The sequence below is a fragment of the Pseudophryne corroboree genome, chromosome 7 (assembly GCF_028390025.1).
Source record: "Pseudophryne corroboree isolate aPseCor3 chromosome 7, aPseCor3.hap2, whole genome shotgun sequence".
In the NCBI taxonomy this organism is placed as follows: Eukaryota; Metazoa; Chordata; class Amphibia; order Anura; family Myobatrachidae; genus Pseudophryne; species Pseudophryne corroboree.
The window spans coordinates 335,220,825-335,238,613 of record NC_086450.1 but is presented as its reverse complement, the minus strand read 5'-3'; the positions used below and the strand labels follow the sequence as shown (position 1 = coordinate 335,238,613).

The window sequence follows — 17,789 nt, the reverse complement described above, 5'->3', positions numbered from 1 at the left end:
TGTGTATCTATCGTACACACATAGGGGTATATGCAATTCCGGGCGAATTGCGGCAATTTTTCGCCCGTTTTTTAATTCGACACATTTCGACCGTCGAATTCCGGCCGGCGGGTGCCGGAATTCGACATATTCAATAAAAAACGGATTCGACAGTCCCGCTGTCGAAAAACGGGCCAATTGTTGGATTTTGATTCGAGTTTTAAAAATGTAAAAAAACCGTGAAAAAAACCCAAAATTTTTTGGCGTGGGGTCCCCCCTCCTAAGCATAACCAGCCTCGGGCTCTTTGAGCCGGTCCTGGTTGCCAAAATACGGGAGGGGAAATGACAGGGGATCCCCCGTATTTTAACAACCAGCACCGGGCTCTGCGCCTGGTCCTGGTGCAAAAAATACGGGGGACAAAAAGAGTAGGGGTCCCCCGTATTTTTTGTACCAGCACCGGGCTCCACTAGCTGGACAGATAATGCCACAGCCAGGGGGACACTTTTATACCACTCCCTGCGGCTGTGGCATTAAGTACCCAACTAGTCACCCCTGGCCGGGGTACCCTGGAGGAGTGGGGACCCCTTCAATCAAGGGGTCCCCCCCCCAGCCACCCAAGGGCCAGGGGTGAAGCCCGAGGCTGCCCCCCCCCATCCAAGGGCTGCTTGTGCCTCCTAAATAGACAAACCAAGTACCTAATCCCTTCTAATATAAATAGATATGCTATTACCAATAAAAAAACACAAAAACAACATGTTTTTAAAATTTTTTATTAGATTCCCCCAGCAAAGTGAGGCGGATTGAAAATGACGAATTTACTGTCTAAAAGCACTGTTGTCGAATTTATAATCTTCAATTGAATATACTTTTGTCGAAATGCCGCATTTGTACCATTGCAGAAATGTCGAATTTGTCAAATGTCGAATTTCAAAAAGTCGAATTTGGAAAGTCCGTTTTTTTGACGAAAAGTACTGAATTGCATTGTCGATTTTTTTGGGGGGGCGAAAATGTCCCGTTTTTCAACATTTTCGGGAATTCGACCGCAATTGCATATACCCATAGCCTATCACACTGGCCAGGTCCCTGCACAGCTTTCTCTGCCCGCAGAGAAAACTGTGCAGGGTTACAGGATACGCAGTTAGCCCTGTGATAATGTTATCTGAAGATAGCATTATCGTCACATGGCTCACTGCAATATTTTTTTTTTACTTGTTTTTTTTTTTTAATTTTCCCAGATCACATTTCCCATTCTAAGTATGGAAAATGTGATCTGATTACTAAACTCCCTTTTTCACATTATTTTATACAAATAAATGTTAATAAATCTGCCCCAGAGAGGTAAGCAGTCATTAACCCGAGATACAGATATTCTGTCTGATAGTTATATGGTGATGAGAGTGCAAAGTAAGCTGGGTGTCTTTAGCAGAAATATTTCGGTAAAATGGGGGTGACCTGGCCATGGGTAGAGACAGCCCAGGATTGAAGGTGTTCTGATTATAAGAGACTGTATCGTTTTTAGTGACACAAGTAGCTTAGATTCTAACATCACTTTATTAGGTGCTGTTATGCTCTAATGATCAATTTCTATATTGTGTAGAGCCTGGAGCTATTCAGTTACTGCCTGTTGGTAAGTCCCTTAGGAGGTGCTTTCTACATGGTAACTGTATAGTTCCAGCAACTTAACCCTGAACCTATGCCTTACCGTGCGTTAGGCACAGTGCTTACAGCGGGATATGGAGGATGCAGGATATAATTGAATAGCTCCAGGAACTTAACCCAGTAAGACCCGCGACTAATTGAATTCCCCCCTTAATCTATCATTGTTAATTGATGGTCAAAGGATCAGTACAGAGGCAAAATACAGAGTTTAAGGTTCTAAGGGGTAAGGCTTAAAATTGATAATAGTAAATGCTGTGAGAAAACCCTTTTATTCTAGCAAGCCATGTACATTTGAGTCACGGGATAACAATATACTATAATCTTGCAGTGTCTGAGCAAAATAAAGCATGAAACTAGACCCATAGCAGTCAGCTCAGTATGGGCTATGGGTTCTTGAGCACCCTCAATATTTGTGCTGCCCCAGTCACTTACCATGTCTATGCAAGGAATTTTTCAATCATGCAGGGGATGGATATAATCTATTATCCCAATCATTTTACACAAGTTGACTCCCAAGACCATATGACATGTTAGGTGGTGTGCCACTTATAACTAAAAATGTTAATGTCACCACCATTCCACCTTCTGTGCTCTTCTACAGCAGCCATAAGCATTTAATCTCATCTCATACAGTTTACCTTAGGGATCTGTTTCCCTTATTACAGAGACAAGACGACATCAGTGAAATCTCTACGCCAAAAAGACAAAAAGCTTAAGGAGGCTCTTCTGCAAGTTGAAGATGAGAGAAAGCAGGCCGAGCAATTCAAGGAACAGGTAAACTCTGTGCAGTGTAGTGGCACTTTCATTGCAACCAGTTTAGGTGTGAGCTTCTAGGCTCTCTAGTACTAAAGGATTCCTTCAGTGTTCATCAATACATGGGTTCAGTATGATTTCCCGATGGATGGGATGCCCACGGTCAGAATACCGACAACGGCATTCCGACCATCATAATCCCGAGTGCCCCCTGTAAAGTACCCTAACCCTCCCCTGCCCCCTACCCTAACCCTCCCTTGCCCCCTACCCTAACCCTCCCTTGTGGGTGCCTAAACCTAACCCTCCCCAGTGGTGCCTAACTCTCCCTTCCCCGCTGCCTAAACCTAACCCTCCCCGCTTGGTGCCCAAACCTAACCTTCCCTTCTAAGGGCCTAAACCTAACCCTCCCTCCCGTTGCCTAACCCTAACCTTCCCCATAACTCTAACCAGCGTCCCACTGGAAGGACATTCGGGATTCCGGCTGTCCGTATTTTGATAACGGTATCCCAAGCAGCGACGGTATGTAGACACTGGGCTTGTGGTGTTCTTCGGGATCCCAGCATTGGTATATCGACCGCCGGTATCCCGTCCTTCGTGAACTTAACTGCATCCCCAATACACATGGTTTAAAGCTATAGCAATTCATATGTTAGGATAGGAGCGGAGCTACAGTATAATGTTTTTGTGAATCATATAGTTACCAGCCCATCAAAAAGATGGCACAATAGAACAGTAATGTCAGCGCCGGTGGCTGTGCCCACTCCAATAGAGCAACACTTGAATTGCTCCGTCACGTGCCATCTAGTGGCTGCTGGCACGCAAAACACTTGAATTCCCCCATAGAGGTGAGGAGCAGCGTTAGCCTTTTCTTATATAGGATGTGATCTCATACACCTAGCATATATACACTATATGGTGCAAGCCGCTCCGAGAGGAGTAGCGTACCGTCTTTGTCTTATTCCCATTGCAGACACAGCGAAATGCCACTCAGTGTATACTAGAGATGCCTGGCTGTGATTTTAACCACACAGGAATTAGTTTTAAACACGTACAAAGTCACAGATGAAGCACAACGGATCTTGGCGTGAGAAAAAACACAGCATCAGCATCGTAGCACTTCTTACACAGATTCAGAATCATTCTCATACAGATATACAAATGTTGCACATGAAATTGATAAGTGTAATCTAGCAGAGTAGTTGTGTCTCCCCCAGTGGTTTCACTCATGTGACTAAGACGCACAATTTTGGGGGGAGAATTCAAATGTTATCGTCCCCGATCTCAAGTTTAAAGTGACGGGAGATTATAGGGGGCATTATACAATTGATGTCCCCTATTGCTTTGATCGCGCCCATTAGTTTGTGTTTAGCCGTGTAAAGTGGCTAAACCCGACTAAACTAAAGAGAGCAATCGGGAAAAGTGCTGTTTGGGCGCTCAAACAGATCACTTTTCACACATTTCAGCTCGCCACCCCCGTCGGGTGCGAGCTGAAATGTAGACACTGGGAGCAGATTGTGCCTGAACGGAGCTACATTTGAATAGCTCCATTCTACGCCTTCTAGTGATACTCGCGCGACCGAGTCACCGGAGATCTTATGCTGTTTTGGCTTGACTGATGCCATATTGTATCAGGAAACATCTAAAGCCTACTGCAACAAGCAGAATAATATCAAAGAAAATGAGTGCATTGTAAAATGTATGGAGCGTACCTGGTATAGTCATAGGCTGTCACTGTTGCTAACTTTAGTGAGCTCAATAAAGGTACATTTAGAAGGTGCAAAACACTTGCTGTGCATTGTGAAACAAGCTTTGTTCTCTGCACTGCATCTCTGCCCTATCTGTCCACCGAGATGCTATCCTATCTTACAGAGACTTCTCCTGAGGATAGGTACATTCACATTGAGAGTGTAAAAGAACCTCCACTGAGGCATTGTAGTTGTGTATATGATTAGGGGAGGATATTCCTTGACCAATGTGACATGTAAATCTGGACTTATTCTGTCTGTCATCCAGGCTCTGGACAATATTTGAGTTCTGTGGACAATCATGTTTTCTTCATTTTAGGCTGAAAAGGGAAATGTAAGACAGAAACAACTGAAACGACAGCTGGAGGAGGCTGAGGAAGAAACACAACGACTCAATGCTTCCCGCAGGAAATTGCAGAGAGAGCTGGATGAAGCCACTGAGAGTAACGATGCACTGACCAGGGAGCTTGGTGGGCTTAAGAGCAAACTCAGGTGAGAGAGCCAAATTTCCTGATTTCCAAGCTTCTTTCTGCTAAAGGCTGTAGATGTTATGCTTGATATCCTATCTATCTATCTATCTATCTATCTATCTATCTATCTATCTATCTATCTATCTATCTATCTATCATTGGTACGGTGGAGGCCCTCAGGTCATAGTCAACGAGACAAAAAATAAAAAAACTTCTGTAGAAAAGGAACGCATGATTTAATGTTTTATACATTTACCTATATAAAATTTTGAAATGTCTGTTACTTACATGCAGTCATTTTTATCTAGTTACTAATATCCGGAGTGACGGCACAGTACGGAATACTGTTTTTGCAGCCATTCTATTACATGGGCAACTGTGGCTCATAAGGTTGCAATCCCTATCATACATGGGGCAGATGTGTTATGCCTGCAGAAGTGATAAAGCAGTGATAAGTACAAGGTGATAACGCACCAGCCAGTCAGCTCCTAACTGTCAATTTACATATTGGAGCTGATTGGCTGGTGCGTTATCACCTTGCACTTATTACTGCTTTATCACTTCTCCAGGCTTAATACATCTGCACCATGGTCACCTAAACACATGTTGGAACTTGTAGTTCCATAGCCGCTAAAGAAGACAAGTTGTGCTGCTATAACTACAAGAAAATTAAACAACAAAAGGCAATGAGCTAAGACTTCTAATCAGGCAACTTGCTATGAGTTCTATAGATGCCCCTGTATTTATGGTATGTAATGGTTCCTTCATCTACCTTCTGGGAGATGAAAACAAAAGACCTTTCCAAGCGTGGGAACAGGAATGGAGATGAAATGGCATTATATATCAGATGGTTAAGTTGTAAGGCATTTTAGGACATATTTGTTTATTATTCTACGCTGTGGCCACTCTAATCCCTTATTAGACCACATTATCAGGGGAATTGAGTGTGCCAGTATACTGTGCCAAAGTTCTCTAACATCTTGTCCTTTACTTTACCTTGTATGGTAGAGGACATGAAGTTTAAATAGTAACAAAGTATTTCTGTCAAGCAAAATTCTACCAAACATTATACTGTAACCACAGAGCTATTCATCTTTTTACACTTGTTAATGGAACTGAAACCCCTGGAAACTGTTATCAAGTTAGTGTGACATTGATGCGTTGGTTGGACTCACAATAGGCTTTTACATTACGATCTCTGATCAGCCATAGAATTAATAAGGTGAATCTAAAAACATTAAATAGTTTTTTAAAAATGTACCTATTGATTTTGGGAAATATTTATATTTGGTTATGAAATTCTTTAGGGTAGGTGTTTATTTTACAGGAGATCTTCAGCACATCTGAGCTGCCCACATAGGAATCTGTATGATAGTACCATCAGGGGCACAGTATATGATATATCAATCTCCTGATTCATTTTAACAAAGGATAATAAGGAGAGTTAATCAGAGATAAGAACCCCCATCTACTCCATAGTTAGAAATTGGTGCTGTACTGACTCCATGGTTAAGCTACAGTATGTCCTATACTGATTAATACTATATATCTTTATGATGCCATGTGCAAGATATATTGCCCACTTACCCGGGGGACCGGGAGCATAATCTCCTGGCCATTGTGGGAGAGTAGCCAAGTATGGTACAAGAGCATGTGATCAGGGAGTAGCGCCTGTCAGTCACTCAGTGGTGGCTGAGTCGGGTCAGTGAATGAACAGATACTGCGTATACTCTGATCAACTGCAGGCCCAGAAGTACCTTACTGGAACATATTCCTAGCACATATAGAGAACCTGGTATCACAGGGAAGGTCTACTTACTATTTTTTTATTTACTACACCTTGATAGAAATGGAAGTCACGCCTCTTTACTATGCTAATCATCCTGGGCAGAGCTCTGTCTCTCCACCCATTGGCTGCATGCTTTTGCACTTACTGGATGGCAGTGTGATCTGTGTCATGCAAGAGCTGCTAGATATCAAGGGAATCCCTCCCAGGTGACACAAGGTGGGACGGGAACATTTGCTTTATTCTCTATCAGTTTGTAATTCTATCAGAGATGTAGCTAATACAGTTGCAGCTGCGATACCATATGCAGCGGATGGGCAAATCTCTGCTAATGCTGGCGCTACCTGGAAATATACTAAGATGCCCACTGGCAGCACCGCATATCCCAGCAACTGTATACAAAGCGCAGCAGTGGTCACAGATCCTTCCATAATCAAATCCCTGAGTAATCCTGTGGTTGCGCAGAATGGTTGCAGGAAATGAGCTGCTGGCGCCATGTTTTGTACATACAAGATCCCAGTTGTAGGCTGAGATGCCCCGAAAACGGTTGCGACATTCCTGCTTTTGCTGCCACTCCCCGATACCTTCCCCAAACACTCCCTGTCAATCATTTTGCAAATAAACATCACTACGGTACCTGGGCAAGTGTGCAGTGCGAATATGAAGCATGCACAGTTGGCCGATAATTGATCAGCTCCATAAATATCGGCATTCCTTACATCTCTGAATCATGCCCTGAGGCTTGGTACACATCAAAACAATGTGGTTCCCGGACGACACTGAACGAAAAATCATTCACAGCCGCATATAGAATGCATAACATTGGCCGCCGGGTCATCACATCTAATGTGCAGAACATCAGATATGAGAACCCCAATATCGGTGGGCAGGAGCGCGCACTCACAGGTGCACATCAGGTGATGTGAATGATATTTTGCCCCGACCTGTGGGATCGGATGACATATCGTCTGATGTGCACCCAGTCTAAGATATCAAAGAATCATCTTTTCTAATTGAACTGTTGTAAGGACCGGTTATAGGACTGAATTTGATTACATTGCAGCAAGGCATACTGTGAAGGAACTGTTTGTTTTATGATGTTCATGTGTTCTTTCCCAAAGGTTGATATAAAGAGTGGCACAATGCAGCATAAAGGGCATACATACAAAAGAATGTGTACTTGAATGTAATTGTACTTACAGTATTTTGTTCTTCTTTATGATGTGCTAGTATAACAGCTGCAGACTTTCTGTTTCAGAGGGACACAGGACACTACGCAATGACTAAGCAGGTACCAACGCCTTCAATTTTGCAGCTCCTCTTGGTCGGGCAATTTCCACCTTAAGCTCTTTACTTTAAAAACACATTGTATGTCTCAAGCTCCAAGTTTGTGGACAACCACATAAAAGAGGATCGTGCTTAGAACACAGAAAGAGTACGCTCATTATGAAAACAATAAATGACTTTTCCAAACATTCTTTTAAGATACAATTGGAGTAATACGTTGGGAAATGTGAAACATGCAATGTGTCTTTAAACACCCACCCTTTCCCTGCAAAATCTGAAGGCTTGGACATCTAATTCATAAGGGAATATTTATATTATGAAGACTAACGTTCCCCACTTATATATACATACTTCAGACAGTATATGGCACGTAACTAACTTAACACACGTCAGTCTCTCCATTGTCATGTTGGAATGTCTCAATCATGCATGATGATGAGCACTATTAAGGCAGAATTAACTGTACTTAATGGGAAAACAGCAACTGTTGGGGGGAAAAAAGAGAGATTGTTGGAAGATGCATATTCTTTATATGTTAACATTATCCAGGCACCCTGGATTATTCAAAGGCCATTTTCATCCCTGGTGTTTTGACGTTATGTTTTAGAGTAGAGTTTCCCAAACTCCCCCATTACAGTCCAGGATTTAAGGATATCCATGCTTGAGTGCAGGTGACTTAATTAGTAAGTCAGTCAATTTGATTTAACCATCTGGACTCAAGCATAGATATCCTGAAAACCTGGACTGCAATGGAGTTTGGAAACTGTCTTAGACCCAAAACAAATTCTTACTTAGCAAAAGTCTAAACATTGAACAAGCTCTGAAAATGCTCGAGTTATTCGGGTTATGTCAGCATAACACAATCTATTTATGTTGACATTATCTGGGCATTCAATGTAATAGGCAGAAACTAACATTACTGTATATGAACATTCTCGGAGCGACTGCCATGCTAAATTGACTCAGGTCAGGAATGAGTAGTAGGGACTAGGTGCGATCTACCTTTTTGCTTCAGTGCAGGAACAGCTTGTTCTATCAGAGTATAGGACATTCTGTAGCAACAGTCCCCACTTACTCAGCTGGGAAATAGTCTTAACTAGCCAAATATGTCTATCGGAGGTGTGACCATAAGAATGATTTGAAGGCTGATTCTGTCTTCCTGTTTGTCTGTGGCATCACACTTCTCTAATCTGTGAGTACAGCACCGGCAAAATTGAGCAAGACAAACTTTATTTACAACATGTCCCTGCTTAAGTGCCCAAAGTTGCTGTGTCAGAGACTTTATGCAAACATCAATCAAATGAAAGGGTGATCACATTCAACCACTCCTTATCTGCAGGCAGTAGTAGTCATATGCCCAATAGTGACTTGGAGGAACAGTGCATTCCGAGTAAAATAGGGTAGAAATTAAGTTAATACTTATGCATTTTGCTTCTAAAATAATCCAGTTTCGGTAGAATTCTCCTCAATCCACGACCTGTTGGGGATACTTGATTAGGCATTAAAAAACGTGATCTGAAAAGCACCAGCTAAGATCCAAGGTGTTAACACACAAAAACATTTAGGGGCAGTGGTGAATTTCCCATTAGGCACGTGAGGCACTTGCCTAGGGGCGGCACTCATTTTGGGGCAGCACTTGGATGCTTTTGTTGGTACTGTCAGCCCAATAAGTACTAGTAACTGAAAAATATTTCCACTGTACTGTACCATATGCCATCATGAGTGTAAGTGTGTAGGACATGCACATGCTGCCCTTGTAAGCTGTCCTACTTAGTTAATATGTATACAAAATTCAAAATAAAAACAATCATAGTATTTGTTTTATTATTCTGTTAAAGTGGCTATCAAATGAGGGCTTATAACCAATAAGCATAATAAAATTAGGCAGGTGGGGAAAGGCCATTACTGTTGTGCCTAGGGGTGCTCTCACCCCTAAATCCGCCCCTGTTTAGGCGGGGAATTCAAATTGACGAGGGATGCAAATTGCTATTGTCATGTCATTTAAACCCCAGCAACGGCACCGCATCCCGCACCCTTCACTCAAAAGAGCTTGCTTCCCTATGGGGCTGTGACCACTTTTGTGCAAGATCAGAATGCCATAAAAGTGTGGCTATTGCCACACTGATTTGGCCTGTGTCTTCACCTGGAATTGAATTCCCCCCCATGTACTTTATTCAGATCTTTAGAAAATATGTTAAGTTTACTGCATTTCACATTATCCAGGGTGCCTGACTAATATGAGACTGTGAGGATATGGCCAGCATTACTGAATTCTTTATAAAATACAGTTTGCTTTAATGAATTGCTGAAAATACTAAACTTACCTCTGATTTGAAACCATGCAACTTCAATGGTAAAATATCAAACTGAAAAGTAGGGCTTTAGTTATCCACTATTTATATACAAAACCTCACAGAAACAAATGATGGAAGTAATATGCCTATCTAGTTTTCCAAGGATAAGACTTTTAGATAATACACAGCAAAAAACGATTGAAATATTGCTGATAATAAATAATGTCAGGAACACAGTCTTGTTAATCAGGTATTAGCTCATTTTAAACCTTATTATTTTACCAACAACTTTAGTTGCCATGATATGTGAGATAAGGAAACTCGTTAAGGCCCCCATCCACTAGGGAGTTTTATCTCAGCAATAAGCTGGATCCATTTTTCCTGTGATCTGGCCGGGAGCTTCCAGGAGCCCTGCGATTGCGATTTGCTACTAGAGTGTGTTGTTTACATGTGATTTATCTTCTGCAATCTAATGTTATTAAACCTATTTCTGTGTGATTGAGATACAATATAACGTGCAGCACATATGATCTGCGATTGTGATGGGAGGTATACGGGAACGCGCATTGCTTCGCAATCGCACGAAAAGGACATGCGATGTTACACTTTTCATGCAATCCGTCTCAGCAATTCGTCTCAATCGCATAAAAACAGGCCATATCGCACTAGTGGATGGGGGCCTTAAGACATCCCGCTAATACTGCATACTATTAACTGCATTGGAATACACCTTTGCATGGACAACCCAGTAACATGACTATCATCAAATACAGAGTGCATGCAGTAAATGTATCTTTTTTTTTAAACTAGGCCATAACGTAAGACTAAATATTATAACATACTGTCACTTTCAAAATGAATGTACTTCCACACTAATCCACTTCTACCTTATTACAGGGGGATCGTGTACAATATATATGCATTGTATCTGTTTTCTACTAGTTCTGAGACAGATACATATATTTAAAGGGGATTTCCACTTGAAAAAAATAAAATAGAGTCACTGATCACTAAATAATTGACATTACATTTACTGTTACGGTTTACTATTGCATACTTGGGGGTCAATTCAATTAGCCGCAGGGTTCCATACTATAAATTCAGGAAATAAAAATTAATGGGCTCCTTAGCGTCTTATGGAATAATACCCCTATGAATAGAGGACAGTCTAAGGGGCCTATGTATTAATAATCATGGCAGTACTACGATTATTAACAGTCTGTGGGCCTAATTCAGACCTGATCGCACCTCTGCGAATTTGCAGAGGTTTGCCATCGGATAGTCGCTACCCAGCCAGAGTGAAAATCCACCCCGTGCAAGTCTGCATATGCCGTGCGGAAAGCTTTGCAAACACCGGCCAGCTGCAAATCCGTTCGTAACCCACTCACCATCTAATGATTTTTTTCAGTCTGTGCATAGCCCAGGACTTACTCCAACAGTGCGTAAAAAAGGCTGATCGTGATCGGGCCGCCCTGAAAATGCTTGGGAATGCCTGCATTTTCCTGTCACTCTCAGAAAACGTCCAGTTACCACCCTCAAACGTTCTCTTTCTGTCACTCAAGCTGCGTACGCCTAGCGATAGAAAAAAAGCAGAATTTTTTCGCTGTTTGGCCTTGCACCTGCTCATTACGATCCATACGCATGCTCAGTCGTTCGATAATCAGCTGCTTTGCACGACAGCGTTCAGGTATGAATTAGGCCCTATATCTCAACAGACTTTATTTTTTTAATAAAAAATTCCCTTCTATTTTCTAAATGTAACTTGCAGGAACAGTGGCTGCGAGAACACTATATATGGGCACAGTGCCAGTTTCTGGACCCGGACGGAGGCTGTGGGACGATCCCTTTCCTGCGAGAATGCCGCCATAGGCATAAAGCAGTTTATGCCTTCTGAAGATGGCATAAACCAATGGTGGCAAACTCGGAAAATTCAGTTTGTAGCGCTAATTAGCCTTTTACACTATTAGTACATAGTAGGGAAATTACAGTTTCTACATAATTTTATGACAATAAGCTTGATAAATAAGCCTCTATGATTCAAAGCATCAGCAGCCTGATGAACTGTATGAACTGGTAATTCTGAGGAATGACCTAGACTTGTGTCTTATTGGCAGAAACAAGTCAACTAGTTTTAAAGTGCAGGGATAGCTCAATGAAAAGTCAGTCTCTCCTGGATTAGGGAATAAATGGTGTAATTCGCTGGTAAATGCGGCACATAAGAAAAATAAATAGAATGACTTGAAAAGGGCAGTTTTACTAATCTAATCATATGTATGCATCATTTTCCATCATATTCACTTTTCATACAACTTGTTATACACAGAAAGTTTATATAATTAGCCATAGAAATACAGGTTGGATGTAGAACCACCCTCTGTTATCTACACAAAAAGGTGCATATTTCACAAGATTTTAATTAAACAGATAAAAAAATAGGACAGATATTCAATTTATACTCTAAACCCTAGGATTTTCTGCTGATCAGTGAAATTAGGACGCGACAGCCATGAAAGGTCTGAGATCCCTTTAAATATTAAGGAGGGTATTTATCAAAGCATGAAGAGAGGTAAATTGGAGAGATATAAAGCACTAACCAATCAGCTTCTAACTCTCATTTTACAGGCTGTGCTTGACAAATGTCAGGAGCTGATTGGTTACTGCTTTACTTCTCTCCATTTTATCTCTCTTCAAGCTTTGATAAATATCCCCCTAAATCCTGATTGCCGGTGACAGAGATTCAGGCGTTGTAAATGTTTGTTTCCTCTGTTTTCCGGCAGCAAAGTCTAAAATAGTGTATTTGTGAATAAATGAGAGTTTAACAGTTGTTCTTATGCCTGGCAGACGGGGGAATGAACCCGCATCATTCACCCCTCCTCGACGATCCGGGGGAAACAGGAGAGCTGTAGATAACGCAGGCGATGGGTCTGAAGAGGATGTGGAAACGCGAGAAACAGATTACAACGGAACAAAAGCGAGCGAATAATGCTACTCATTGTCACATCACGTGCCTTTGGACTGTATCACAAGTTTATTTATCCCCTTCAATCCCCGAGATGCCTGCAACAGTGTTTCAGGCTGCACCGGCAATGAAGAGCATTCCTCCCAGCGCACATGCAATAAACGGTGCCAACTAACTACAGCAGCACAGAACCCATGCAGAAGGTCATGCTCCTATTAAAATTAAAAAATCTGCTCAATGCACAATAACGGTCGCCAGGCATTTGACGAGGCAGCCACAAGCACTTATGTATCAAAGAGGACAAAATGTTCAGCTCTCCAGCTTGCATCACAGGCAGTAATCGTGTGCTGAACTTTTTACCTCTTGGGCAGATTGAATCCTGTCTCTTCAATGTTCAAATCACAAGATTGTAAAGTCTGCAACAGGCCACTGATATTAGGTGTAGCATGTGGTCCATGAGATAAACACCTGTAAACTTAACAAAATGTTATATTGACCTCCCCCCCCCCCCCCCCCCCCCCTTCCCCCTTATTACACTGGCTGACACAAAGGAATTGATTCTATATTTTGAGTCTGCGTCCTTTTATGATCCAGTGTCCAAACAAGTGTCTTAATGCTCAAGATTTCTTAATTGTTGGTTTTTTTTTTTAACTTTTCATGCACTAAGTGCCTTTCTGATCACAAACATTAAAGATAATTTGTTTAAAATAAATCCAGATGTATTAACACAGTTTCCTACTGCACCCGGATTGTGCCAAAGCCACATCCACTGATACAAGTATAAAGCACCAGATTACATTGTAGTGGTCTTCTCTATTCGCTGCACATATTCTAGGGATATCATTAAAGAGGGTATTTTAAGAGTGTTTCCTTGATTTTAACTATAGTGGACTCTTAATCCAGCCCGTTGTGTTACTAATCTATTTTAAAGTGCAAGGTCTTTTGATTTGGCTTCTCTAATAAAGTTCAATTTTATTGCAAGCTCTATGAGATGTGTTCATTGATTTTTAAACCTTTGCTAATAATGACTTTAATGTACATACATTTGGGGTGTAGAAAGGGGGAAAAAAAGGGCAACATTTAATTACAAGATCATTCAACAGTACACACAACACAATTATTATCATGAATAACAATTGAGCAATAAATACATGCTATATTGTTTTATTTTGTGTCACAATTGCTTTATCCCCTTTAAACAATACAGCAGGGTCTCCAATGTGTTTTTTTTTTTTTTTTTTTTTACCAGGTGCAACATATTGATATAGAAAATATCTTTTAATCCAGTTACTAACTATAGCTAAGGCTAATGCCTTTACCTATAATGAAGCCAACTTGATCAGCTATTAAAGCTGTTTAATTATAGATATATTTCTTTATCCATTCCCTTGAACACTTTTTCCTTTCCATATCAATGTGTGAGTTTTAAATAGGATGAGAATCAATTCTATTATCACACCAATGGTGGCAGTAGACACTGATGTTCCTTTTGATTTTAATGCCATGGCTTTTTGGCATAAACAAGGGTCTCCTTCAGAGCAGTAAGTAGAAATTTTGGTGCCCTCCCCCCATATTTAAATCGAGACAGTGTGCGCCTTCGGCGCATGCAAAATATACAGGGGCAGGGCTTCATGGGGAAGGTGCGTGGTGCCAAAATAATACCAATTCATATTGTGCCACACAGTAGTCTCAATTACTAAAATTATGCCACGCAGTAGTGCTACTTATACACCTTACACTGGGTAGAGATCCTTATACACATTACTCCAGGTAGAGCCCCTTTTACACATTGTGCCAGACAGAGTCCCCTTTTACACATTACGCCAGACAAAGACCCTTTTTACATATTATGCCAGGCAGAGCCCCCTTCTTACACATTATGCCAGGCAGAGTCCCCTTTTTACACATTACGGCAGGCAGAGCCCCCTTTTACAAAGCCAGGGACGGAGGGGGAGGGAGAGAGTGAGTGCAGGGCCGTAACTAGCAGTATGCCAGTGCTTCCTGGCTCACAGTGCCAGGGCCATAACTAGGTATGGGCCAGCGGTGCGCTGCACACAGCGCACTCCCATTTTGTTCACCACTCTCGCGCTGCTCCTGAATTCCCCAATGCCGCCTAAAATACAGGCAGCACGAGCCGAGAGGAGATGGGATCAGGGACGTCTTTTCGTGTAGGCTTGGTGGGCAGTTGCCCAAGGACCCCTGGAGTATAAGGGCCCTGAGCTGATGGCTGAGGTCCACTTTTTCCAGGGTTACCAGATTTTTAAAAATCAGCCCTGGGGAGTCGGAGATATCCGACTTCAAAGCAGTGGTCCTCAGTATCTGCAGCGTTCCACTTCCCCTGTGGTTGTGATGCTGCAGCTTCTCTGCTCCATCCAGCCCCTAGACTGTCCCGCCCAGGGCCGAAACTAGGATTTTCATCACCCGGGGCAAGACAGTCATTTGGTGTCCGCCCCCCAACCCCCTCACACACACACAAAAAATAAAAGTGCAAAAAAAAAAAAAAAAAGAAATCCTGTCAGTCTAAAGTAATTAGATCATCAAAAAGTTTGAAAAAAAATAAGAATTTACTTACCGATAATTCTATTTCTCATAGTCCGTAGTGGATGCTGGGAACTCCGTAAGGACCATGGGGAATAGCGGCTCCGCAGGAGACTGGGCACAAAAAGAAAAAGCTTTAGACTAGCTGGTGTGCACTGGCTCCTCCCCCTATGACCCTCCTCCAAGCCTCAGTTAAGATACTGTGCCCGGACGAGCGTACATAATAAGGAAGGATCTTGAATCCCGGGTAAGACTCATACCAGCCACACCAATCACACCGTACAACTCGTGATCTGAACCCAGTTAACAGTATGATAACCGTAGGAGCCTCTGAAAAGATGGCTTCCAACAATAAACAACCCGATTCTTTTGTAACAATAACTATATACAAGTATTGCAGACAATCCGCACTTGGGATGGGCGCCCAGCATCCACTACGGACTATGAGAAATAGAATTATCGGTAAGTAAATTCTTATTTTCTCTGACGTCCTAGTGGATGCTGGGAACTCCGTAAGGACCATGGGGATTATACCAAAGCTCCCAAACGGGCGGGAGAGTGCGGATGACTCTGCAGCACCGAATGAGAGAACTCCAGGTCCTCCTCAGCCAGGGTATCAAATTTGTAGAATTTAGCAAACGTGTTTGCCCCTGACCAAGTAGCTGCTCGGCAAAGTTGTAAAGCCGAGACCCCTCGGGCAGCCGCCCAAGATGAGCCCACCTTCCTTGTGGAATGGGCTTTTACAGATTTTGGCTGTGGCAGGCCTGCCACAGAATGTGCAAGTTGAATTGTACTACAAATCCAACGAGCAATCGTCTGCTTAGAAGCAGGAGCACCCAGCTTGTTGGGTGCATACAGTATAAACAGCGAGTCAGATTTTCTGACTCCAGCCGTCCTGGAAACATATATTTTCAGGGCCCTGACTACGTCCAGCAACTTGGAGTCCTCCAAGTCCCTAGTAGCCACAGGTACCACAATAGGTTGATTCATGTGAAACGCTGAAACCACCTTAGGGAGAAATTGAGGACGAGTCCTCAATTCCGCCCTATCCGAATGAAATATCAGGTAAGGGCTTTTATAGGATAAAGCCGCCAATTCTGATACGCGCCTGGCTGAAGCCAGGGCCAACAGCATTACCACTTTCCATGTGAGATATTTCAAATCCACTGTGGCAAGTGGTTCAAACCAATGTGATTTTAGGAACCCTAAAACTACATTGAGATCCCAAGGTGCCACTGGAGGCACAAAAGGAGGCTGTATATGCAGTACCCCTTTGACAAACGTCTGAACTTCAGGCACTGAAGCCAGTTCTTTCTGGAAGAAGATCGACAGGGCCGAAATTTGAACCTTAATGGATCCTAATTTTAGGCCCATAGACAATCCTGCTTGCAGGAAATGTAGGAAACGACCCAGTTGAAATTCCTCCGTAGGGGCCTTCTTGGCCTCACACCACGCAACATATTTTCGCCAAATGCGATGATAATGTTTTGCAGTTACATCCTTCCTGGCCTTGATCAGGGTAGGGATGACTTCATCTGGAATGCCTTTTTCCTTCAGGATCCGGCGTTCAACCGCCATGCCGTCAAACGCAGCCGCGGTAAGTCTTGGAACAGACAAGGTCCCTGCTGGAGCAGGTCCTTCCTTAGAGGTAGAGGCCACGGGTCCTCCGTGAGCATCTCTTGCAGCTCCGGGTACCAAGTTCTTCTTGGCCAATCCGGAGCCACGAGTATCGTTCTTACTCCTCTCCTTCTTATGATTCTCAGTACTTTTGGTATGAGAGGAAGAGGAGGGAACACATATACCGACTGGAACACCCACGGAGTTACCAGAGCGTCCACCGCTATTGCCTGAGGGTCCCTTGACCTGGCGCAATATCTGTCCAGTTTCTTGTTGAGACGGGACGCCATCATGTCCACCTTTGGTTTTTCCCAACGGTTTACAATCACTTGGAAGACTTCTGGATGAAGTCCCCACTCCCCCGGGTGGAGGTCGTGTCTGCTGAGGAAGTCTGCTTCCCAGTTGTCCACTCCCGGAATGAACACTGCTGACAGTGCTATCACATGATTTTCTGCCCAGCGGAGAATCCTTGCAGCTTCTGCCATTGCCCTCCTGCTTCTTGTGCCGCCCTGTCTGTTTACGTGGGCGACCGCCGTGATGTTGTCCGACTGGATCAATACCGGTTGACCCTGAAGCAGAGGCCTTGCTTGACTTAGGGCATTGTAAATGGCCCTTAGCTCTAGGATATTTATGTGAAGAGACGTTTCCATGCTTGACCACAAGCCCTGGAAATTTCTTCCCTGTGTGACTGCTCCCCAGCC

General features: G+C 42.8%; 1 protein-coding gene across 7 annotated transcripts in view; it reads left to right on the top strand.

Annotated features, from left to right (window-relative positions):
- MYH11 (myosin heavy chain 11) overlaps window positions 1-13,918 on the top strand; it is a 281,015-nt gene extending 267,097 nt beyond the window's left edge. For 6 of the 7 annotated variants that reach the window (XM_063934369.1, XM_063934371.1, XM_063934372.1 and 3 more), the window contains 3 exons: window positions 2,305-2,413; window positions 4,457-4,629; window positions 12,816-13,918. In XM_063934369.1, the coding sequence (XP_063790439.1) occupies window positions 2,305-2,413; window positions 4,457-4,629; window positions 12,816-12,957 (424 nt within the window). In that variant the 3' untranslated portion in view covers window positions 12,958-13,918. Of the gene's footprint in view, window positions 1-2,304; window positions 2,414-4,456; window positions 4,630-7,651; window positions 7,685-12,815 lie in introns of all 7 variants that reach the window. The other variant, XM_063934375.1, reaches the window with a different exon arrangement.
- The last annotated feature ends 3,871 nt before the right edge of the window (window positions 13,919-17,789 follow it).